At 53.5% G+C, this 24,604-nt stretch overlaps 2 protein-coding genes across 3 annotated transcripts in view; one reads left to right on the top strand and one right to left on the bottom strand.

Moving 5' to 3' along the window:
* Window positions 1-1,260: 1,260 nt before the first annotated feature.
* Window positions 1,261-8,159, bottom strand: ZNF668 (zinc finger protein 668). The gene is made up of 2 exons (XM_080978903.1): window positions 7,852-8,159; window positions 1,261-3,796 (listed from the first exon to the last, which is right to left on the bottom strand). Exons 1-2 carry the CDS (start codon window positions 7,897-7,899, stop codon window positions 2,009-2,011), a joined length of 1,836 nt encoding a protein of 611 aa, XP_080835029.1. The 5' UTR covers window positions 7,900-8,159; the 3' UTR covers window positions 1,261-2,008.
* A 941-nt stretch (window positions 8,160-9,100) lies between these two features.
* Window positions 9,101-24,604, top strand: part of ZNF646 (zinc finger protein 646) — a 17,691-nt gene continuing 2,187 nt past the window's right edge. The window contains exons 1-2 of one of the 2 annotated variants that reach the window (XR_013978965.1): window positions 9,101-10,217; window positions 14,668-21,779. Coding sequence is in view for 1 of the 2 variants with exons in the window: in XM_080978887.1 (XP_080835013.1) it covers window positions 14,800-19,758 (4,959 nt within the window). In the remaining variant the exon portion in view is untranslated. Of the gene's footprint in view, window positions 10,218-14,667; window positions 23,155-24,604 lie in introns of those variants that run through there. The other variant, XM_080978887.1, reaches the window with a different exon arrangement.

Raw genomic sequence — 24,604 nt, 5'->3', positions numbered from 1 at the left:
GAAGGCTCCGGGTTCAATCCCTGGCAGCTCCAGGATGCGCTAGGAGAAACATCTTTGTCCAAAATCCCCTGCCAGTTAGTGTAGACAGTACTGAGATAGATGCACCAATGGTCTGCCTCGGCCTAAGGCAGGATCCTGTGGTCCGACTCAAAGACCCGGCAGCTTTGCCTGCTAAATTTCTGCCTGCCGTGCAGCTGAAAAGGCACAGGGCCTCTAGTGAAAACGAAACACCCTAATCTCATCCTGGTCTGGGCTGGCCAAACATCACGAATGAGAGGCCCCAACCACCGGCCCTGCCATGGGAAGACAATCGCTTTTGACACCTCCCGCCACAGAAAAGATGTTAGCAAGCCATTTCACAACTTGACTGCAGGAACCCTGGACCACCAGCCACGCACAGCTGTTCAAGGATGACACACACCAGGGAGGTGAAGCCCAGGAGACACACGGTCTTTGACTACAGGGTCAGGCCTTAATATGTTTGAGGGATTTTTTGTGTGTTTTAATATTCTGTTGGAAGCTGCCTGGAGTGGCTGGGGGAACCCAGTCAGATGGGAGGCATATAAATAATAAAATTATTATTCTTATTAACGCCACGATCGCCTGTGAGCAAGAGGCTGCATGACGTGTTCCACCAGCCAGAGCCACTAACTTCAGACAAGTTAACATGCCCCCGACATACATGAAAAAAGTTGCCCCCCCCACGCTGCTCTAGCCAGGGCCTAGCACCCACCTCTCACACACTGCCTGCCCACTTCCTTCCCGCCAATGCATTGTGTGTGTACATTTTGTACAAGCTGTGTGTGTAATTGTTGCTGTCTCCAGCTTCCTTGCCTAAGGCCCCCCTGCCCTTAAGGCCCCCCTGCCCTCGCGTGCTCTCTTCCTCGCCGCTCTCCGTGCGATGTTTAAACCCCAACCAAACTGACAAATTCCCCTTCCCTCAGACAAGCGGCCCAGCAAACTGCTTTGTTCCATGAGCAGCTGAGCATTCTGAGCTGTCACAGCAGCCCAGCCAATCAGCAGCAGAGGCTTCGCAGTAACAAGGGCTACGCAATATGGATGGCCGAAGACTGCTGTGCTCCCTGGGAAGGTTTGTAGCAGCCGGCAGGAAAGGAGCAGGACATCTGAATTCCACCCTCAGCTCTGGAAGAGGAGCCAGATTCAGTAGGTCAGGCCAGGGGAGTAAAAAGACTTTGGGGTCCTGTTACCCCTTGACCACAACTCGCAAGTCTTATAGGATTGAGCACTTTCTCCACCCACTTTTTTTTAAAAAAAAAACCACAAGGCTTTTATTTGATCTGTTCAGACAGCATGATCCGGATTGAGTAGAGTTAATTGTCCTGGGAGTTGATAGGGCGGGGGAGGTTCCTTGCATTCTCCCCCCACCCACTCCACCCCCCCAAAAAAACCCCACACAGTGTCAATAAACCAATGGATTGCCACAGATGCGAACACAACCCGATAGCAGGATGGGTCTGCAGGGGGCAGAAGCACACGCACAGACGCAAAAAATATGGACTCCTGTTGGTGTGTGTGAGGGGGTGTCCGTGTTTTAAAAGCTCATCCACACACCCCAACCTGCCCAGGCACGTCGTTGATGTTCCACCAGGTAGGCAAATGTCTGATGCTGGGGGAAGGGGCGGGGCTAGCGAGGGAGCCTAAAGCCACACCGACTTAAGAGGCAAGACTTACGAAGCGCCCAAAGACAAGCCTGCTTCTACAAGGAGAAGAGCTGGAGGAGCAAGAGCTGTACTCCAAAGGGGAGGCGTCAAAGGAGTGCCAACCACACAGCCTTATGAGGAAGGAGGGAAAGAAGGGGAAGGGGAGGGAAGGAGGGAGGGAGGAGGAAAGGAAGGAAGGAAGGAAGGAATGAAGGAAGGAAGGAAGGAAGGAAGGGAAGGGAGGACAGACTATGGGGTTCATAAAGGCATGCCACCATGGTATGGGGAGGCCATGATTCTGGCAAGCCAAGCTGCCCAGTCACACGTCAGGAAAGAAGAGACTGCGCTTAGGAAGGTTCAGTGAGAGCCTCCGGAAGACAGTCTGAGGGAGAATCCTTGTCCGTCTCCATCCCGTCGTCATCGTGATGAGGGTGGATGTGGGCGGGGAGCAGCTGCTCGTAGGTCGTGATGGTGGCGGTCACCACGGTCTCGTCGGGGCTCCTGTTTTCGGTGGCCGCGTGCGTCTTGAGGTGCTTGCGCAGGTCGGAGGCGCCCAGGAAGGCCTTGGGGCACTGGGGGCAGGCGTGAGGGCGGACCCCAGAGTGGATGCGCTCGTGCTTGCGCAGCCCAGCCCGGTCCGAGAACCCCTTGCCGCACTCGGGGCAGGGGAACGGGCGCAGGGAAGGGTGGAGCAGCCGCTCGTGGCGCCGCAGCTCCTGAGCGGAGCCAAAGGCCTCGCCGCACTCCCCGCAAGCAGGCATCACCGTGGCGACCACGATGGCCGCCTGGTCTGTGGTGAGGAGGTCCTGGCTGGCGAGGGGGGCGGGCTTGTCGCCGGCCTCATTGCCGTGGGTGCGCTCGTGCTTCCTGAGGCTGGACGAGACCACGAAGGCCTTCCCACAGCGGCCGCACTTGAAGGGCCTCTCCCCGGAGTGGACGCGGTAGTGCTTAGTGAGGCTGGCGCGCTCGGCGAACCTCTTGCCGCACTCGCCGCACTGGTGGGGCCGCTGCCCCGAGTGCACCAGCAGGTGGCGCTTGAGGTCCCACGAGGCCACGAAGCTCTTGTCGCACTGGGGGCACTTGTGGGGCCTCTCGCCCGTGTGGATGCGCTGGTGCATGGCCAGGTCGGCCGGCTGGCGGAAGGCCTTCCCGCACTTGTCGCAGGCATAGGGCTTGAGGCCCTGGTGCGCCCGCTGGTGCCGCCGGAAGCTGGAGGGGTCGCTGAACATGCGCCCGCACTGCGGGCACAGGAAGGGCTTCTCCCCGGAGTGTGTGCGCTGGTGGCTCTGGAAGGAGGAGAGCTGCGTGAAGCCCTTGCTGCACAGGTTGCAGCGGTAGGGCTTGTGGGCCGCGTGGATGCGCTGGTGGCAGGCCAGCGACGACGAGCGCGAGAAGGCCTTGCCGCAGTCCTGACACAGGAAGGGCCGCTCGCCCGTGTGCGAGCGCTCGTGGTTCTTCAGGTCCTTGAGCTCAGCGTAGGTCTTGTGGCACGCCTGGCACTGGTAGGGGCGCAGCCCGGCGTGGGTGCGGCGGTGCTTGCGGAAAACCGAGGGATCTGCAAAGCACTTGCCGCACTCGCCGCACAAGTAGGGCTTCTCGCCCGTGTGGGAGCGCTGGTGGATCTTCAGCTTGGAGAGCGTGCCATAGCCCTTGTGGCACTGCTGGCAGCGGAAGGGGAGGTCCCCCGTGTGGCGGGCCATGTGCACCCGCAGGCAGACCGGCTGCATGAAGGCCTTGCCGCACTCATGGCACACAAAGGGCTTCTCGCCGCTGTGGCTGCGCCCGTGGTTGCGCAGCTCGGGCGCCGTCTTGTAGGCCTTGGCGCACAGCTGGCACTGGAAGGGGCGCTCCGTCTGGTGGCTGAGCTGGTGCTTGCGGAGCTGCCCGCGGTCGGGGAACTCCTTCCTGCAGCTGGGGCACGACAGCTTGCCGGCCAGGCCGGCACCGGCCGCGTGGGACTTCAGGTGGCGCTGCACGCGGGGCGCATTAGGAAAGGTCTTGCTGCACGTCAGGCACTTGTAGCGCCGGCCGGATTGGATGTAGCCGGGCTCTTCCTCCTCATCGTCCTCCAGCTTCACCTCCACCCCTGGCTCCTCCTCCTCCACAGCCTCTGCCATTTTGGGAGAGGTCTCTGCCTGAAACAAAACAAGCAGACGGAAGCTAAAAGTTGGGAGGCAGCAATGCTTCCGAATATTTATTTGTTGGTTTGATTTGTACACTGCCCTTCCTTCATAGATCTCAGGGTGGTTGGCAACATAAGAATACAAGATAAAAACACAAGAAACATTGTAAAAACCAAGAACAAAAAAACCCACAAGCCAATAAACCGCCCTGCGCCAAGCCCATCTAAAAGAGTAAAGGATGTCAATGTGCCAAAGGCCTGCTTGAAGAGGAATGTTTTCACCTGGTACCTAAATGAAGGTGCCAGGCGAGCCTCCCTGGGGAGAGCATTCCACAGACGGGGAGCCACTGCAGAAAAGGCCCATTCTTGTATTGCCACTCTACAGACCTCTCGAGGAGGAGGCACACGAAGAAGGGCCTGAGACAATGACCACAGGAACCAGGTTGGTTCATATGGAGAGAGGCAGTCTCGTCTCCTGAAGTATGACCGCTGAATTCTGCACCAGCTGAAGTTTCCAAGCCGTCTTCAGAGCCTTCAGAGTATGTATACAGTATGTATAACACATTGCAGAACCTCAAGGTTACCAGAGCATAGACAAGAGTAGTTGGGTTGTCCCTGTCTGGGTAGGGGCACAGCTGGGCCACCAGCCTAAGCTGATGGAAGGCACTCCAGGCCATTGAGGCCACCTGAGCCTCAAATGACAGCAAAGGATCCAGGATTACCCCCAAGCTGAATACCAGTTGCTGGAAACCACAGGAGGGGGGAGTGTTCTTGTGCTCACATTTTGGTCCCAGGTTTCCCCCAGGTATCTGGTTGGCTGGATTAGACGGGCCATCGGCCTGATCCTGCAGGACTCTTCTTCAACACTGTGCTCCCACAACCATGAAGAAGAGCCCAGCTGAATCATGCCTACCTAGTCCAGTCCTTCCTAGTTCTCACGGTGGCCAACCAGATGCCTGCAAAGGGGACTTGAGAGCAACAGGAACTCTCCCCACTTGCAATTCCCAAGAAGCAACCGACAGCTGCCCGCATAAAGGGTTCTGCCAATCTCTTCATGAGGTCTAGTGGCCTGTTGGCGCTAGCTCCTTCACTAACACCGCAGCATCACCCACAGGCCCTAAGTGATGGGGAGGTGGGCCTAGAGCAGGCATAGCCAACCTTCGGCCCTCCTGATGTTTTGGACTACAATTCCCATCATCCCTGACCACTGGTCCTGCTAGCTAGGGATCATGGGAGTTGTAGGCCAAAACATCTGGAGGGCTAAAGGTTGCCTATGCCTGGCCTAGAGTCATCCTTCCCTCTTCTAGTCACAAGGCAGCAACTGCTTGATAGATAGATAGATGCGGGAGAAGCAGAGCCACAAGTTCTGGGTTGTAGAGAAGAAATATAGTGCAAGCAAACTGAGTCAGGGCTCATCAGCACTCAGCCCTTAAATAATCATTGGTACGGCTGGGGAGCTGATTGCCCAACCTCATGGGGTTAGATTTGCCATAGAAGAGGGACTGCATGGAGGCAGGGGGAAATCCCGAGTGCTGCTGTAAATGAATTAAAGATTTGTGGTCTAAGGCTGGAAGGGTAAAACTCATCAACCAAACAAAAATAAATTGAATGCATCCAGTAAAAACCAGACAATAATAAGCATGTAGGTGGGAGATATTTATTCCATGGAGCTAAATGGTACAGCATTTTTTTTTTTGGGGGGGGGGGATAACATATATTCTGTTTAATATATATGCAAGTTGTTTGTGTTGTGAGTGGGACCTATAGCTGCTGGTGTCTCTGGGGCCTGGGCTCTGAGAAGCCACGGTTATCTATGAACCTAGGAAGGGACGGGGTTTTGGAATGCAGAAATTCCCTTAGCGCAAGAGAGACTCTGCTCTGCAGGCAGTTTGCAAGGCGCATGCAACTAAACACAACCACCACCACCAAAATTCTCCCTGCCTTATGCAGAATAGTTGCAAAATGGCTATCTGGGGTACAGGGACCCATATTAGTCCCCCAGGAGGGAAGGAAAAGGACAGCTGGTAGGAACAGAGTTCAAAATCCAGACAGGAGAGTATGTTTGGGGTGGGGAAGGGGTGGAAATGATACGTTTCTCTGCTCAACAAAGACAGATCGTGGAGGAATTTTGCTTGCCTCCCCCAGAGCCGGGATGGTGCTCTTTGCAAAATGGCTGGATTAAGATCTGGGGATGGGGGCAGGGAGAGGATAAAGGGAGGAGAAAACAGCTAAAATGCATCTTTATGGAAGATGGAAGAACAATTCCAGAGGAAAATAAAAAAATAATCATAAGCTCCATCCACAATTCTCTTTCCGGTGGAGTTCCTGGGATTTGCAAAGGCAATCAGAGATGTATACACAGGAAGAATTATATTCCCTTTGTACGGGCTGAAGTCCTGGGATGTAAAATGGCTGTCTCTAAGACCCCAGCAAGGGAAAGGCAACAAAGGTTTGCAAACCATGGAGAGGAGTTTGCAGAGGAGAGAGACTGGCTGGACAATAGAATCTGCAAGAGAAAGTCTTTCCCCTCTCCCCAGGGCATAATCTGAGCTAAGGAACCCACTTCAAAGGTTGGTACAAAGAGTGCCTCTGAGCACATCTGGAATGCCCATTTCACACTACAGGACCACAGCCAGCCTTTGTACATCTGGGAGCAGAAGTGAAGCTTTCCTAGGCAGAAGGTACAGGCTTCTCATCCGAAGAGTCAAGGCACCTGTCCTTTCATTAAAAAAATAGCTGCCGCTCAATGCCTAAACCCTCAAAATAAAGGTTTGACGTGGAAGCAAAAGAAATGCATTATGTAAATTGACCTGAATCTAGGGAAGAAAGCTAGATGCTTCCTAGATTACAGATTTGAGGGAGGCTGGAGAGACAAACACTTCGAAGTTGCAGTGATCTATTTGGAACCCAATTTGAAGCGGAGACGATCTGATTCAGCATAAATCCAGAATGTCTCTATTTACCAAAATAATTCCTATTTCTGAGTCCCTATTCCCTGGTTAAAAACTGTTTGCGGGAAGGGAAGGGGGAGAAGAGGAGAGTGGGGTCTCTAGAAGACAAAGCTTCAAATTGGGTAGGTGGGGGGGCTATGGCTATATTTGCATGTACACAACTTTGCTTACATCCCCATCACCACCTACGGAGGTCGTCATTACAGTGGAATGTACTTGGGGATTGCCGCTATTCCATATACTAATGTAAGCACTGTGAGATTAAACGATATTTTGAAACACCCACAAGGGTTTGTCCCTCCTTTTAACGTGAACTACTCTCTTATGCTCATATGGAAATCGTCGGGCAAAAGACTCTCTCCGTGTTCATCTGTAAAATGCGGGATGGAGGGGTTCTAGTTAACAAAACAAAACCTTCGGAGAGCTAGAGCTGCCCATCCATCTACTTTTTTTTTATAGCAAAATGCTCTCGCAGATGGACAGATCTGTTGCAGAAACTGCTCTCCTAAAAGACAGCCTTTGCAAAGGAATTCCCACCTCCCTGGCGTAATATAGATTCCAGCACGCGTTTGCGCGTCTGCCGGGAGAGCAATTGCTAGCAGATGTTTGCCGCTGGATGCTCGGGGGGCCAGGAGAGCAACCCAGAGACGCACAAAAGGTTTGCTCCGGCCGAAGAGCCTCCCTTGCAAAATGGCTGTCTCTAGGACCGAGGGACCAACAAACAAAAAGAGGAGGAGGAGGGAGGAGAAGCCCGCATCTCCCTTGCTTCCCCGCTCCCCACACAAAGCAAAAGGCTCTCAGCCCCCCACCCCACCACCCAGGCCCCCTCTCAGGCTCCGCGATGCCCGGGCAGGTCCCGGCAGCGCCTGGCACCCGAGCCAGAAACGCATCTCCGGAGACTCCCCGGCAAAATGGCTTTCTTTAGGACCAGGGGAGGTGGCCATCTGGGCACAAGGAGGGGGAGCAGGGTCCAACGCCAGGCGATGCACCAGGACCGATCTGCTTTTTATTTATTAATTTTTTATCGTTTTAAAAAATGCATTAATAAATACAAAGAAGACATTAAGTCAAGGCCAAGGAAGGCTGCCCCAGCCTGCATTTCTTGCTCTCTCCTTACCTGCTCTCTCCTTTGTCTATTCGCTTTCTCCTTCGTCTGCGGCTCCATCGGGAGGAGGAGAAAAAGGAGGAGCGCTAGGACCCCGGAGGAAACGGAGGCAGAAAGGGGAGGACCGCGGGGGGGGGCAGGAATTGCTACTTAGCCCAAGTCCCGGTGACTACGCCGGGCAGGGATTCGGCTCCCATCTCTGCTTCAGCCTAAATCAAATAATTGCATTTTATATCCAGGGCGGAGGCCTTTTAAGCAGCTTCGTTGGATTGCAAGGGACGGGGCGGGGTGCGAGAGCGGACAGGAAGTGTGGCATGGCCGAGGATGCAGCAGGGAAGGGGTTCGGAATTGCACGGGGGCCGGAAGTGTGGCATCGGAAAGCGGGGCGAAGTTTCGTGACGGACAGAAGTGTGGCGGGGAAGGGTTTGGCCGTTACACCGAGGGGAGTGTGGCGCTCCCCGATAACTTTTGACCCCGCTCCTTTTATAAAAAGAAAATCCCTGGTTCCAAATTTGGGGTCGTTCTGCTTTTCAGTTGCGTTGGCCGGAGACGCATCCTGGAATGACAAGGGGATGAGATTTGCTGCGGTTGCAATGCGGGCTTCTCTATGGCTTCGGAAGCACGGAACTAAATACACGTTCCGAGTGGAACTGTTGTTGTTGGGACCTGTATCTCTGTAACACACCACATGAGGCGGCCGTAGGGAAAGCAGAAAGGCACGAACGGGAAACTTTCTGTGAAATCGAAGCCTCCCTTTGTGTCCGCGTTCTCTTCTCCAGCAGCGGTGGCGAAACTCTTCTATCGGAATCTCTATGGCGAACGAAACCGCTCTATACTTTGCAATGCAAGAGCGGAACCGCCGTTGAAACGTCGACAGGAAGTTCCGGTTAGGTCTCATAGAGATGCCAAAAGTGCAGAGCCGTACGCTATATCCGTTCTAATGTAACGACGAGCTAATATTCAGCGCAGGGTTAGAAGATAGTTTTCATCTCGGAGATGCCGAGATCTACAGCGACGCCACTCAGCGCCCACAGAAGACCAATAGTTTGCCGTAGCTCCTCTTTTTTTGCTTACCCGATTATCACTCTGTCATTTCTTTTTCGAGGGAGTATCTCTCTGCCTGCGTGCCCAGTTCTGAAGGGGGAAGACTTTGGGCGTTACACCTCTCCTCTCTTCACCGCAGGCGGCAGAAACTCGCCGGAAGTGGAGCCCCATCTTGATTGGCGGGGGAGAGCTTTGGCGGGTGCACATTTCCTGTTTCCTAGCAACAAAAGGAAGTATTTGTTGTTGCCCCAGTCTCTGTGACTTCTTCAAATCCAAATCCTCGGCTCTCAAGGAAGGAGGTTTGCTGGAGTGCCGGCCCCTTCGAGTGAGGCGCATCGGGGAGAAGTAGGGGGCGCCTGAAGGGCCAGCTTTTGCTCTCGGGGGCTCCAGAGGGGCTGGGCAGCAGCAGGAGTTCCCCTCCCACGTTTCGCTTCTCCTCGCTTGCCTCCAGTAAACTCGCCCATCGCCCCTTGGGAGGACGAGGAAGAGAACGGTGTGCGTTTGTCTTCCAGGAAACTGAGGCAACTACGTGGGGCGTCTCTTCTACCTCATGGCTGGATCCTGAGTGGACTCTGGAGTTCTTCTGCTTGTCCCCTACAGCTGGAAGAAGAAGACCTGGCACCCCAGATCCTCAGCCTGCACCCAGAATCCCCAGGGGTTTGCTGCCTTCTCCCTTTCCTGAAGTATAATTGCTGACCACTGCCTCTCCCCGCGACCTCGCAGGTCCAGCCTCCCTCATCCGTTATGCCTTAGAGGTCCTGGAGTACAGACAGATGCTAGCTGCTCTCCGCTGACTCCTGGGTGATCTAGGTGTCAAATCTCCCCACAAAATGCTGCCTCTCTGCTGGAGCGTGTGGTTTGAACTCTTATGAAACAATGTTTTGATATCTCCATCTGGGGACCTGCAGTACTTGAAACTACCTGATGTGAAGAGCCTGAGATTTCCATCTGTACTTCTAAGTTTGGTATTCAGACCCATTGTGAATCTGGAATCTCTACTTGAACATAACATTTTGAGGTCTGAATACTAGTCCCTGTACGCTCAAGGTACTTGTTCCGTTAATCTGTCCTGAACTGAAAATCGGACTCTTCTGCATCCTGAAGATCTGTACATTTCCCTTTCCTTATGGAAAATCCAAGCAATATATTTAGTGGCTTAAACCATGTGAAACTACCTGTCCCAAGTTAGAAAAGTTACTTCCCAATCTTGTATTATTTTTATTGTAACCACAGTTCAACATGCCAGTCTCCTGGACTTTATACCCTGCCTTCTGTTTACTTCTCATGTTAGAGAAGTTCGGTGCTCAGCTGGGATGCTCAGTGTGATCTGAGAGGTAAGAAAGCAACCTTCTTTGTAAATGTGTCTGGAGTCCTACACTTTAACCTTTGTGTGACCTATCCTTGTATTTGCAAAAACAGCTTATCTGTTTGTGCAGTCTGCAGAAAGGTATGTTTAAAAGGCAGTTTTTGGCTCGACGTGCTTTACTGCACCCCTGGATAAAATCTCCCATCTTCACCATTCTGCTTTCAGAATGGAAAACACCTAGCACATTACTCAACCTCACTACTTTCCTAAGAGAGATGGGGATAGAGTCCTGGATTGCCAGAGCCTGTTTGTTTGGATCCATTATAGTTCTGTTATGTGAAGACAGGAAGGCCAGATCCTAACCTCCTCTGCCCCACATGAGCCCCTAACAGGTCACTCCTTAAGTGACAAATTCAAAGGAAATAGTTGGAGTAGCCTGGCTTGGAAGATTTGCTGTCCAGCTTCAATCAGAACATGGCTGCAAAGGAAAAATGTTCCTTTGATTCCTTGGCCTGAATTCAGCTGTTCTTCCCTTTAACTGCAGCTTGAACTTTCCCTTGCCTGACGTCATGTCAGACCTTGGAATGTGGTTTGCCCAAAGCAATCTGGAAGGCCAGCCTCTGTGGCCATGAGCCATGAGCCTAATTAGGCGATTTCTCACTATTGTGGAATTCCAGGGTAGTCTGTCTCTGTACCTGAAGGCTCCACATAGCTGTTTTACAACTAAAAGCTATTGCTAGTCTTTTCTCTGTGAATACACCCGGGCTTTCTCTTCTCTCCCCCCCCAAAAGGTCTAGGTAAGTTTCTCTCTCTACACAGAATCATAGAAGTAGAGTTGGAAGGGAACCTGAGGATTGTCTAGTCCCAACTCGCTGCAATGCAGGAATATGCAGCTTGGCCCATACGGGGATCAAACCCACGACGTTGGCATTATCAGCACCACAATTTAAGCAACTGAGCTGACTGCAGCAGTGGGTTTCATCAGGTGGCAATGGCTGCCTTTGGATAGCATGGTAGAAATCCTCTTGGTCAACTCCTGCCTGCAACTGTCCCGACCCTTTATTAACTGGATGGGAGGCGAGCTAAAGAATTTCCATCGTGTGAAACAAATGCTCCTTTCAGCCACCTCCCTGTCACAATGGTTGTACACCTCTACCCGCCCCAGTTTGGTTGTGAGGATGAGATCGAGACATGAAATGATTGAGTACACCTGTGCCTTGCCTTTCCATAAAAGATGTCCATAGCACCTTTCGCTTCTGTTTTTCAGAAAACTATAGTTTAGTGTTTTGTCTGAATTCTAAACTATGGTTACCCATGGCCTGAAGCTGGTTTTTTTCAAACAAATCATAGTTAAATTAACCCACATTTTTGGGGGGCTTTGACAGTGCAACAAGCTTTGATTAATGAAAATTAAAAGTGAGAGTTTGCAAACTCCTCCTTGTGACCATCTTAGACAAATGAGGGGCAAGGGAGTGCCAGAGACCTATGTTCTGTCACAGTAAGCCATGCTTTACAATGACATCCAAGTGCAGCCAACATGTAAAGAATTGGAGAATCCTGCTAGTAGAGTTTCAGGAATCCTGCATGGGAACACTTTTCTCAAGCAACTGGTAATCAGTGGTGTACTGCCTTCAAATACAAAGGCTTCGTTCGTTTTAATAATAAATAAAAGTCCAAAGCTTTCAGGATGCTGAATGCTGCTCTTTGTATCACTTTCTGTAACTGCAATGTGAAGTTACAGTAGCCCAATAAAGGCGGCCACAAAATTTGCCATTTTTAAAAATTAGCCTGCATTTCTGTGTACTATGTACAGTGGTACTTTGGTTCTCGAATGGCTTAGTTGCCCAACAAATTGGCTCTTGGACGCTGCAAACCGGGAAGTGAGTGTTCCGGTTTGCGAACGTTTTTTGGAAGCCGAACGTCTGATGCAGCTTCCGCTTGAGTGCAGGAAGCTCCTTCAGCCAATCGGAAACCGCGCCTTGGTTTTAGAACAGTTTCGGGAGTCGAATGGACTCCCGGAACAGATTAAGTTCGAGAACCAAGGTCCTACTGTATTGTAAACTGCCCTGTAATCCTCAGATGAAGAGCGGTATAGAAATTTAACTAACTAACTAAATTTCCACACTGGCCACAGAAGACCCCCTTCTTTATGGCTATCATGGAAAGTAGCCTGTTACCAGGTTTGGTTAAAAAAAGAGAGAAGCCTTTTAGTAAACAGGCTAATAAAGGAGGAAGGGGGTGGTCGGTTCCCCACCCCCACCCTTTGCCACCCTGTGATGTTTCTGTGCTTCTTATGGAGGCAGAGACTTCCTATCCCCTATGGCAGAAGGGAGAGGGTATCCTCTGTTTCCTCTAGCAGCACCCTTCCTCACCTGTATGAAATTAAATGTTGAATACAAGGTAGATTTGCAGACCTAGACCCATATGAAGAGACTTGCTGGACCACCTATTCCAACATCTATTCTTCTTGTTATTACCTGCTCTTCACCAGCAGGTCCCATTGGCAGGTTACAACAATTTAAAATTCAGTTATTAATAACAGCTAAAACAAATTCCAGCCACAGGAATAGGGTGGGTCCTGAAAAACATGCATCTCAGGTGTCAAAGGCCAGGGCAAAGAGGTGTGTCTTTAGCTTTTGCCTGCAGCTATATAGCACAAGTGCATTTCTGTCGGGGAGGGAGTTCCACATCTAGTCCAGCATCCTGTTCGCTCACAGTGGCCGACCAGATGGCTAAGGGAATTTGTATATTCATAGCACCAGAAGGCGAAGTTCTTCTGACATTTTGAGCCACACCAGTGCTGGATTTGAGGGGACCCTGAGAAAAGTACCCATTAGCGGGCTGCCCAGGAAGCCATTTAAGTTTCCCAGTGGTCTCCTGGAATGCTGTTATGGGTGGACATACTGGGAAATCAAAGTGGGGGCTCGAAGATTAATATAATTTTTTTTAATGGGAGACCCAGAGCAGCCTTATCAGTTGCCTGAGGACATTGGGTGCTGATATCAGCCCTGGCCAAAGTGAGTCTCTTGCACTGAAACATGGATCACTTGCGTTTCTTAAGCTGTCTCGTTGAGTCTCACCATTGGCCTGCCTGCTTAGGCACATAGGCTGATTGTGCTCGGATCTGACTGTTGATCAGTCTACCCCAGTGGGGTCTGCTCTGATTGGCAGCTACTCTCTGGGATCTTGGGATATCTTTCCCTATACTGTTGGATCCTTAAACAAACAAACAAACAAAATCCACAAAACTGGAGCCATTGGGGAATTGAAGCTGAGACCTTCTGCTTTGAAAGATTAGTTCTGCAGGTACCACAGAGCTATGGCCCCTCGCCGTCTGTGTAGACCAGGCATGGGCAGCTTGAACCCACCCACATGTTTTGAAGTCTATCTTCCCTCAACCCCATCCAATGGGCAGGGAGAATGGGAGTTGTTGTCCAACGACATCTAGAGCAGTGTTCCCCAACCTTGGGCCTCCAGCTGTTTTTGGACTACAACTCCCATCATCCCTCGCTAGCAAGACCAGTGGTCAAGGATGATGGGAATTGTAGTCCAAAAACAGCTGGAGGCCCAAGGTTGGGGAACACTGATCTAGAGAACCACAGGCTCCCAGTCCCTGGTGTAGACTACTGCAATCTTCCCCAGCCTGGTGCCCCTCCAGATTTTTTTGGGATGACAGCTGCCATCAGCACCAGAGAGCAAATCGGAGGGCCAAGACGTGTTTCCTAAGCAAATCCCAGAAGCATGTACTATAAGGCATCAACTTGTGCTACTAACTCCCGGGGCAAGGAGGGTTGGGAGGAATCATCTAGGCCAGAGGTTTTCAACCTTTTTGAGTTGAAAGGTTCCTTTCTGCAGCACCCTTTTGGGCTCAGGAGTCCAGCTATATCACCCCTTGCCTGTAAAGCTGAGAGCCTCTCACCCTTTCTCGAAGACCTTCCCTTGTGGATTGTTCCCACAGCCTCTTCTCCACTCCTCTCCTTGGGAGTCCTCTGGGCAGCTGCAGCTGCTGCCCCTGGTCTCTGAGCTGCCTCCCCTGCCTGTCAACCTCCCACTTGTCCGTCCATTCCCAACAGCAAGAGCTGGTGGACTGGCTGGCTGGGCTTTCTCACCCGTTTGCTTGCTTACTCTGAGGCTACCTCAGCAACCAGTACCCCCTGGCCAGCCCCAGAGGCACCATTCACCTGGGGAGCTTGTAGCCAGGGCTGCCGCAAAATACAGCTTTGCAAGCCTTTCAGAGGCAGAGATACGAGAGGGCATCAGAGGAGGGAAGGAAAGAGGGACAGAGGCCAGTGTTGCTTGTGGCACCCCTGACCATCCTTCAAGGTACCCCAGGGTGCCATGGCACACGGGTTGAAAACCACTGATCTAGGTTGATGTAGGCATATCTGATCTGCAGGATATGTGCTATTTCCCCACTTTTCTGGTTGCAGGGAACCTCAACCAGGTTTTCTCATTCTGTTCTTGCCTTGTATCCGTAGGTTTTGGCTTCTGAGTGCTTGGGGGAGAAAAACGGGACCTCGAGACCACACTATGGGACCGTGCTGCATCCCAGAGCACCCAGGGCTTCGGCTTTAAAGAAGTGGGCAGGGCACCGCCTTCTTATGTGAGCAATGGCCGAGGGGGATGCCGCCCTGACCTGCGAGCCACCCGCCAGCGCGCAGGAGGAGCGTCCGTACAAGTGCAAGCAGTGCCCGCGGAGCTACCGCCACGCCGGCAGCCTGGTGAACCACCGGCGCACCCACGAGGTGGGCCTCTTCTGCTGCCTGCTGTGCCACAAGGACTTCTCCAACCCCATGGCTCTCAAGAGCCACCTGCGCACCCACACCGAGGAGAAGCGCTACAAGTGCCGGGACTGTGGGCGCAGCTTCCGGGCCTTCTCCCAGCTTACTGGCCACCACTGCCTGGCTCGTGCCACCCGGGACCAGGAGGGGGAAGAGGGCTGCAACGGCGGGAGCTACGCCTTCCAGAGGGGCCAGGACACATCTTCGTCGGACGCTGATACCTTTTCCGGGATGGAAGGCAGCAGCGGGAGCTTGCTGAGCAACCTAGAGAAGTACATCGCTGAGTCGGTGGTGCCGGCTGACTTTTCTCAGCTGGAGTTCCCTATCCGGGGGGAACAGGAGGCAGAGGAGCCACTCCCGATGGAGGAGGAGGAGGAAGAGGCAGGGCTCCAGGCCGCTGCTTCAGACGAGCGCCGCTTCAAGTGCAACCAGTGCGACAAAGCCTACAAGCACGCTGGCAGCCTGACCAACCACAAGCAGAGCCACACGCTGGGCGTGTACCAGTGCGGCATGTGCCACAAGGAGTTCTCCAACCTCATGGCTCTCAAGAGCCACACTCGCCTCCACTCGGAGTACCGGCCCTACAAGTGCCGCTTCTGCCACAAGGCCTTCCGGCTCCCCTCCGAACTGCTGAGCCACCAGAAAGCCCACGACGAGGACCCGAGCCAGGCAGAGAGCCTGCCGGTCTGGGAAGGCTCGGAGCAGGGCGTGTGGGAGGAGGACTCCATAGAGACCTCAGCGAAGCTGGACATCTACCAGCCTCCGCCGGCAGGAACAACACACTTTGGAGACGGCGTCCCCTGCAGCCTGAAAGACGCTTCCAAAGCAGGGGGCGGCGAGCGCTGCAACCCGGACGGGGAGCTTTGCGTCCGCTGCGGTGGAGCTTTTGCCAACGATGAGGAGCTGAAGGGGCACAGCTGCCTCTATCCGGAGGAAGCTGACGAAGAAGAGGAGGAGGAAGGCAGCAGTCCATTACTACCGGCACCCGGCTCCAATGGAGCCTGGGAAGCGAGTTTGAAAGGGGAGGGCGGCTATGCCGCGTTCGAGGAGCGGCCCTTCCGCTGTGGCGATTGTGGCAGGACTTACCGGCACGCGGGGAGCCTCATCAATCACAAGAAGAGCCACCAAACCGGGGTGTACAGCTGCAGCGTCTGCTCAAAGCAGCTGTACAACTTGGCCGCCTTGAAAAACCACTTGCGGGTCCACCTCAAGTCCAAGCTTGGTTCGTCGGCTCCGGAAGAGGCCTCCCAGCACGCAGCTGGCCTCCCAGGCCCGCCGAGACTGGAAGACAGTTCCACGGACTGCCATCCACAGCCACCAGAAGCCTGGAGAGGAGCCTCCTGTCCAAAGGAAGAGGAGGAAAGAGGCGTCGGAGATGAAGAGCGGCCGTACCGGTGCACGGACTGCGGGAGGAGTTACCGGCACCGCGGCAGCCTTGTGAACCACCGCCACACCCACCAGACCGGGGTCTTCCAGTGCTCCATCTGCCCCAAGCAGTACTCCAACCTCATGGCGCTCCGGAATCACGTCCGCGTGCATCTGCGGGCAGCCCGCCTACGCGGCCGGGACCAAGGGGGTGGCTTGACATGCAGCAGCTGTGGGGAGAGCTTCGAGGAGGAGGCTGAGTTCCAGCTCCATCAACTACGCCACCTGCCATGTACGGAAGACATAGAGGTGGCGGCAATCCCCAGACTGGGGATCTTTCTCCCACAGGAAGCTGATCTCCTCCAGGCTATCAGGCAGGATGTGGAAGCTCTGGAGAACGGGACGGCTGTTGTCGAGGACGTCCTGCCTTCTTCTGAGATGGCGCATGCCTGCCCCCAGTGTGGGATGACCTTTGCCAGCGTGGACGGACTGCAGAACCACACCCTCCAGCACAGGAGCGAAGGGGAGTGGTCCGAAGGGACGGCCGAAAGGCCCGAATCGCCCATCCAGCGGCTCTATGGGTGCGATCAGTGCGGCAAGTCGTACCGGCACTCAGGGAGCCTCATCAACCACAAGCAGACTCACCAGACAGGCGACTTCAGCTGCTCGCTTTGCGGGAAGCACTTCCAGAATGTCGCCTCCCTGAAGAGCCACTTGCGTGGGCATCAGAGGCCTCGGAGGGGACCATCGGGGGTTGCCGTGGCTACGAACGAGGAGGAGGATGCCGAAGATGGAGCCACTGTGCCTGGGGCGTTGTTCTCAGGTGACGAGTTCCAAGACACCTACAGCATTCTAGAAGAAGGCGCTGCCGTGAACGGCTGGCCGTCCCAATCGGAAGCCCCCTCGCCATTGCCTGGCGACGTTGAGGTGCTCCCCTACCTCTGCGAGCAGTGTGGGCTCGGCTTCAACCAGGTGAGCAGCTTGATGAGTCATAAGGAAACCCACCAGCTTGGCATCTACCAGTGCTCCCTCTGCCCCAAGGAGTATCCCAGTCTTCTGGCTTTGAAAAACCACTTCCATGGTCACACCAAAGCCACAGCGTCTGGCTGGGGCAGTCCTGGTGGGGATGGCAGCGCCGAAGAGCAGCCCTTTCTCTGCAGCCTCTGTGGCATGATCTTCCCCAGCGAGGAGGACCTCGAGCGCCATCACAGCCTCCTGCACGAAGAGGGCGAACAACAGGGGGAGGAGCAGGAGGCGGTGCTCGAAAGAGAGGCGGGCGAACGGCTGGACAGGGCAGGTGACCAGGAAGAGGAGCAGCTCCTCTCTCACATCTGCGGCTATTGCGGCCAGACGTTTGACGATATGGCCAGCTTGGAAGAACACAGTGAGGGGCACCAGGAGGAGAAGGCCGCCGCCTTGGCTGACACTTCGATCCAGCTCCGACGAGCCCCACGCCTGGAGGAGGAACAGGAGCCTCCGCCCCCAACAGAAGCGCCGGCTACTGCCATCGAACCCCTGGACAGCCGGCCTTACGCCTGCGGCCAGTGCGGCAAAACTTACCGGCACGGCGGCAGCTTGGTCAATCACAAGAAGATCCACCAGATTGGAGATTACCAGTGTGGCTTCTGCTGCCGGCAATACCCCAATCTGTCTGCCTACCGGAACCACCTCCGGAACCACCCGAGATGTAAGCTGAACGGCAGCGTGCCGGAACTCCGGCAAGCAGACCCTGCGGGAGCAGGGGGTCCGCCTGTTGGTTGCGAGGCGCCGAAGGAGGAGTCCCTTGACGGGAGGGCTGTGGCACAGCAAAAGGGGGAAGATCTGCCAAACACTTCCTCCTCCCCTCTCCCCTCTCCCGTCGTGGAGGAAAAATCAGGACAGGAAGCGTTGGCTGCTGGCCAGTCTGAGGAGAAAGATATCCAGGCATGTGGTGTCTGCGGGGAGGCCTGTGAGGGACTAGCTGGCCTGGAGGCCCACCGGGCTCTACATTTTGACCAAGAGACTGGAAAAGTGGAGGGAGAAGAAAACGGCGGTCCGTCTGCTGAAGAGGAGGGCTCCCCTTTGGAGCGCCCCTTCCAGTGTGACGTTTGCGAGCGGAGCTACAAGCATGCAGGCAGCCTGATCAACCACAAACAGACACACAAGACCGGCCTGTTCCATTGCAGCGTCTGCCAGAAGCAGTTCTTCAACCTCATGGCCCTCAAGAACCACAACCGCACCCACTTCGAAACCAAACGCTACCGTTGCCCCGAGTGCCCCAAGGCCTTCCGGCTCCAGAAGCAGCTGGCCAGCCACCAGCGCGTCCACCGCGATCGGAAGCGGGACCTCTCCTCCTCCCACCCTCCCCGGAGGTCCGCTCACGCCAAGCGGGCGGGCAAGGGGGCCAATCCGGCCCACTCTCTCGGCAGCGCCACCAAGCGCCGCCCAGACCCTGAAGAGCGCCCTTACCGGTGCGAGGAGTGCGGGCGCACATACCGCCACGCGGGGAGCCTGCTCAACCACCAGAAGAGCCACAAGACGGGGCACTTTGCTTGCTCGCTGTGCAGCAAGGCCTACCCCAACCTCATGTCCCTCAAGAACCACCAGCGCATCCACTACGAAGTGAAACGCCACCGGTGCCTGGATTGCGGCAAGGCCTTCAAGTGGCAGCGGCAGCTTCTGCGGCATCAGCGCAGGCCTCACCCGTGCGGCCAGAGCGCTCCAGGGCAAGAGCGAGAGGGGAGTCTGGCCGCTCCCCAAAGGGAGCAGGGGGGCAGCGGCCCAGGGGAGGCCCCTCCGGGCTCTTTCCAGTGCCAGACGTGCCCCAAACACTTCCCCAACCGCGCCGCTCTGAGGAACCACAGCCGCGTCCACGCAAAGAAACGCTTCCAGTGTTCGGAGTGTGGCAAGCCTTACCGAGCGTCTCGGAGCCTCAAGCGCCACCTGAGGAGACACCAGTCCGAGGCGGCAGCGGATGTCGCTGAAGAGAAAGTGGCCGATCCCTCGTCTTCCTCCTGTTGTGCAGAAGCAGCAGCCGGCCAGCCGCCGGACGAGCGGCCCTACAAGTGCAACAGTTGCGAGCGGACATACCGCCACGCCGGCAGCCTCCTCAACCACAAGAAGGCGCACGCCACCGGCCTCTACCGCTGCCCCACCTGCCAGAAGGAGTTCCACAACCTCCTAGCCCTCAAGAATCACCTCCACGTCCACACGGACAAGAGGCGCCACCGCTGCCCCCGCTGCGGCAAAGCCTTCCGGACCGCCCGCCGCTTAGCCGCCCACGCCAAGGCTCACGGCGGCCTCAAGGAGGAAGGGCCTTTCTCCTGTGCGGTCTGCTCCAAGGGGTTCTCCCACCAGCTCAGCTTCCGGCAACACCTGCTGTCGCATGCCAAGGATGGCGGGTACCCTGCTGCTAGGGGCAGTGCTCCGGGGGACGTGAGCTGAGGGCGGGCAGCCCGTGTGGGGACCACGTGTGCCAAGGATGGTAGGGCAGGGACCTCCAACTGCAGGGAAATTTGAAAGGCTGGGTGGGGAGCCGTACCCCTGGGATCAGTTGTCCATGCATTGGGGTGGGGGGAAGGAAGAGGGTCAGGGATACCCAGTGGGTGAAAATATGGAGGAAATTGGGTGCACAACCCCCCATTCTCTGTAGAACACCAGGGTCCAAAGACACTGAGGGGTGGGGCAAACTTTCGATGGAATGTTGTATTGAGCACTCCAATGACACCTCTTTTGTGTCACTTGGAAATGCTCCCCTCCGGCAACCTGTACCTTCATAAGCTTGGATCCCGTTTTGAGAACTGAATTTTAGCTCCCCTCGGAACCTTTCAGGCATGTGCTTAAACCCCATACTGATTTGAGTTTTCAAACTGTTTTTTATACTTCTAAAATCCATTTTGAAAGTCAGATGAGTTAGCAAGTTTGTGTTTAAGTATGGTATGGTATTTAAAGTCCTGGGTTTTTTAATAAAAACAAAAGTAGAATCAAAAACGTACTGTCCTAAACAAACAAATGGGAGGGTGAGCTCAGTTTTAGTTGCTGAATGAGTACAAACAAGCATCCTTGGTGTGGAGTAACTTTGGATTACTACTACCTCCTTAACTGGAAACTTGTATACGTTTTCTTGGTGTGAAAGAGAGTTTTTACAACTTGTCCAAATTTGTAGGCTTTGACATCTTTTCGAAGCGGGTTCTGGAGAAAAGTCACTAAAAAATTATTGTGTTGATTACTAAAACGGATTCCTAGAGGTGATTGACTTAAATTTTTTAGTTTAGGTGAGGAAATTAAGGTCACATGCGCAGGATATACATGTAAAGCACATTTAATTCACACGGATTCACCTAAAGAATCCCGGGAGTGGTAGTTTGCCCTCACGGAGCTGCAGCTCCCAGCATCTTTAGCAAACTACATTTCCCAGGGTTCTTTGAGGAAACAATGTGCACTAAAAGTGTACCCAATGTACAGTCTGGATGTTGACCTTAATCTTTGCAAAATTGGACCTGGAACGGTCTCCCCACACAGGCCCTAGTGGAACCAGCGGGAGCACGGTAAACAAACAAATGTCCGTAATCAATTGGACAGGCTGCTTCTGGTCCTAACCCTCAGGAAAAAGAAAGGTTTTGCATGTACCACCACCTCTCTGTGTGTATTTCCTCTAAAACCTCCTCCTCCCCAGTGGTACAGGGATCTTCCGATCTGCAGAGGTCTCTACAGATGTGTAGTTCTAAGGCACCTCTGCACCAGAGGAAGGAAGAGAAGACCCCAAATGCAGGAACGAAAGCGGGAGCCAGAGGAGGAGACTTCACAGAGGTGCCAAGATGACAGTTCATTGCCCAACGCTTCTTTGAGCATCACAGCTCTCCTTTAGGGGCGATTCTGAGGGCCAAACTAAATGTGGCGTTTATTAGGTTGCTTGGCGTGGCACTGTTCATTTGTCTTTAACCTGCTGATGCGCTGGCGGGTGGCGGGGTCAAGCCAGATCAGACTGGGGGGAGGGGGGGGAGAGAGGCTTTAACCTTCTGTTCTACCTGTGAACTCCCGTAGGATCTCCCGTGCCCTTTGGCCATGTTTATTGCAGTGGGAAGGAACACGCTGCCTGTGCAGTTAAAAGGAGTCGTGCAGTGCCACCACTAAACGTCACGTTTGGTTTGGTTCTGACTCAGTCCTTGTTCTGAGATGCATGGAGGAAGTGAATCAGGATCAAAATGCACGTCACACTGGGCACATCTTTGCATTCAGCGTGCAGCTATGTGGGGCAGGGAGCTGGTAGCGATTAGGATGGCGGCAGGTGCAGAGGGGCGATTTAGCCCTCTCCCTCCCCAGAAGAAGGGAAACTCCCTCCTCCGGGCCAGCTGGTGTCTTTGGAGAGGCAGGGAGGCCCAACCGCAGGTGACAATGACAGGCAGAGCCAGCATATCCATCTCCCTGCTGAGTTTTATAATGGCAAAACAAGCCGAAAGAAGAAAGTGGGCAGGTGGGGGTTGGCCAAGGGCACATTGAGGTTGATGGGGCAGCGCCCTGCTTGCATGAGTGGACCAGCCTCCAGTGATTGACGTCAGTGGAGTAAGAAGTCTCCTTCCATGCCTGCTAGGATCTTAGTAATTGTCAGCCCCTTTTCCCACCTGAAGGTATTCGTTAAATAACCCTAGATGTTAAATATGGAGGCTCGTTAATAATTGCATCTGGTTTTGATGCTTGAGGAGACTCAGGATGCCTCGGCAGTCGATTGTCTCCTGCACCCCTCCTGAGGTCTCCTTTCCTTCCTCCTGCCCTGGCAAGACCTTTATGGCGCTTTGGCAAGTGATACATGCAGTCGGCTCTATGCTGGCTGAAGCAAGCCCTTTGACGAAGCTCGGGTGTGTGCCTTGAGGGAAGCAGGGGCTTCTCTCTCTCAAGAACTTCCAGTATGTTTTCCCGGCTTGATCTCTTCAACCTATCTTTTAAATTTTATTAATGAGATATTTTGGTTCTCCGCAAGGCTCTAAGCAGTTACTGGGCAAGACACCTGGTAGATCCCTGTTGGGGCTGCAAATAAAGAATAGGATGTTTGAAACCTTCCGCATTTGAACTCTTCCTGGCTTCTTGAAAACTAGCACATCACGCTAAACCTTTCTCCGCAATGTGCTAGTTCCCCAAATACAGCGAGGGTTTTAATAAAACAAATAAAGCATGCTTCCATCCCTTCCTCAGTCCAAAGTGGTACCTTCCTAACTGGGCACTAGCTGGCTGTAATGCTTGGATGGATTCCTACTCGCACGATCTAAAACTTGTAAAAGGGGTGGCCATGTTTGTAGTGATAGGCTAGGGGCAGGGGATGGGGAATCCTTTCCGAAGAACCTTTTAAGCTATTTTTGAAACAAGCGGACTAGAAACTTGACTGCTGCGTCTTTCCTCTTCTGTTGCGGGGGGTTGGCTGGCGTGGGCGAAGGGCTCACTGCTGTTCTGTGGCCAGTCTCCACGCTTTCCGTATCCAGGCAGAATTTCTCGGCCTGCCACAGATGAACCTGCGCGCGGTGCAAGGGGTCCGAGTGACAGCCATCCAGGTTCTTCAGCGGTTCGGTTCAGAGAAAGAGTAGTCATTTTTAAGTAGCTGAGAATTCTCTATTGTGATGAACGTTTTATAGAATTTCTAACATAGTTGGGTAATATTTTTTATTGGGGAGGGAGGGACATATATATGTGTTTGTTTATTTTGTTATATCCCCCCCCCCTTAGTTTTTTATTTTTATGACACACTCAGATGTACTAAACAGTCCTGTTTTATGCTGCTGTTTTCAACAACTGACATTCTGGCTTTTGGTCAGCCGAAACCTTTATGGAATTAAAATAATTTTGTTCCGATTTCTTATGTTTTGAAATGTTTCCCCCACCCACTTCTCTTTCTCCTTTATCCAGTTCTCTAAATATCACCATTCAGTATGTTACTTAACATGCACTTCACTGTGAACTTTGTTGGGATTTCTTTTTTTTTTTTAAGGGCGGGCGGGGACAAAACGTTTAAAACATAGGAATCCATTTTCCTTTCCTCACCTGCTCTAATGTACTAGTTCTCACTGCCCTTCCAGAGACGGAGCAACATCCCAGGACTCTAGATCCCTTGTAGGACCTCTCCCTGCCCCCAAACACCTTGCCTAGTACTGTAATAGGAAGGAATCAATTTTCATAGGGTACTTGGCGCCACCTGGTGGCCATACCTGATCTGTGAAACACTTAAAACTGCAAATAAATTGTTCTTGGTTTCTAAAAAGAAGCGTTTCCTCTCACTCTCACTCTCTGATTTGCTGTCTTCCTCAAACCAACTAGATGCTTTTAAAAGAACAAGGAGAAAGCCTGCAGGTTTGACCCTGAGAGACCTGCATTCACAAGGTCTCCTCATAGCGGGGGGGGGGGGGGGGCTGCACAGGGTGGATCCAAGCAAATCTGCTGGTGGGTACTCACTGCTTCACACAGGATTTGTCCTTAGGCCCAGGTGGAAGCCAAATCCTGCACACTGCCGTGCAACACGTGCTGACTGGGGCTGATGGGAGTTCGTCATAGAATCATAGATTTGCAGAGCTGGAAGGTGTCACGGTCCGGTCTACGGGCAATCAAAGTCCCGGCTGAGGATGTCAGGACCGGGGGCAAAATGGCGGGGTGGGAGCAGGAACGAGAGTCCAGAAGCCAGGGGTCCGAGGGTCGAGAAGCAAGGAGTCACAAAGTCAAGGGTCCGAGGGTCAAGAAGCAAGGAGTCAAGAAGCTGAGGTCCAAGGATCAGGAAGTAAGAAGCCCAAGGCAGGAAACGAGTTGCTGTGGCAAAGAGCCAAAGGGAAATGCTGACCTTATATTCCTTCCCGACTCTTGCCACCAGGTGCAGTGAGTTACCAAGCAGCCTCACCTGTGCGGCCGCGCCTTGCCTCTTCAGAACAAACTTAGGAAGCCCCTAGTCCTGCGAAGCCCTACTGGTCACAGGGCCTGGATCCTGCACCCACTCCTCACAGAAGGGAATCTGAGGGTCATCTAGTCCAACCCCCTACAGTGCAGGAATATTCAGCTGTCCCTAACGGGGTTAGAACATGCAACCTTGGCATTATCAGCACCGCGCTCTAACCAACTGAGCTATCCAGTTGAAAGCATGGAGGGCACCAGGATGGCAATGGTTGCCCAAGTTAGCACACACAAGCCGCTTGCCTCAGGCAACACATTTTAATCTGGGGGTTTTTCACAACCTATCAGGGCACAGCCCAGTCCTATTAAGAAACCAGTTCTGGCAAGTTTAGTGGAATTTATTCCTGAGTACTGGAAGGGGTGACAT

Source organism: Podarcis pityusensis (genome assembly GCF_964106645.2).
Source record: "Podarcis pityusensis genome assembly, chromosome: 13".
Taxonomy (NCBI): Eukaryota; Metazoa; Chordata; class Lepidosauria; order Squamata; family Lacertidae; genus Podarcis; species Podarcis pityusensis.
This window is presented reverse-complemented; position numbering and strand designations above follow the sequence as displayed.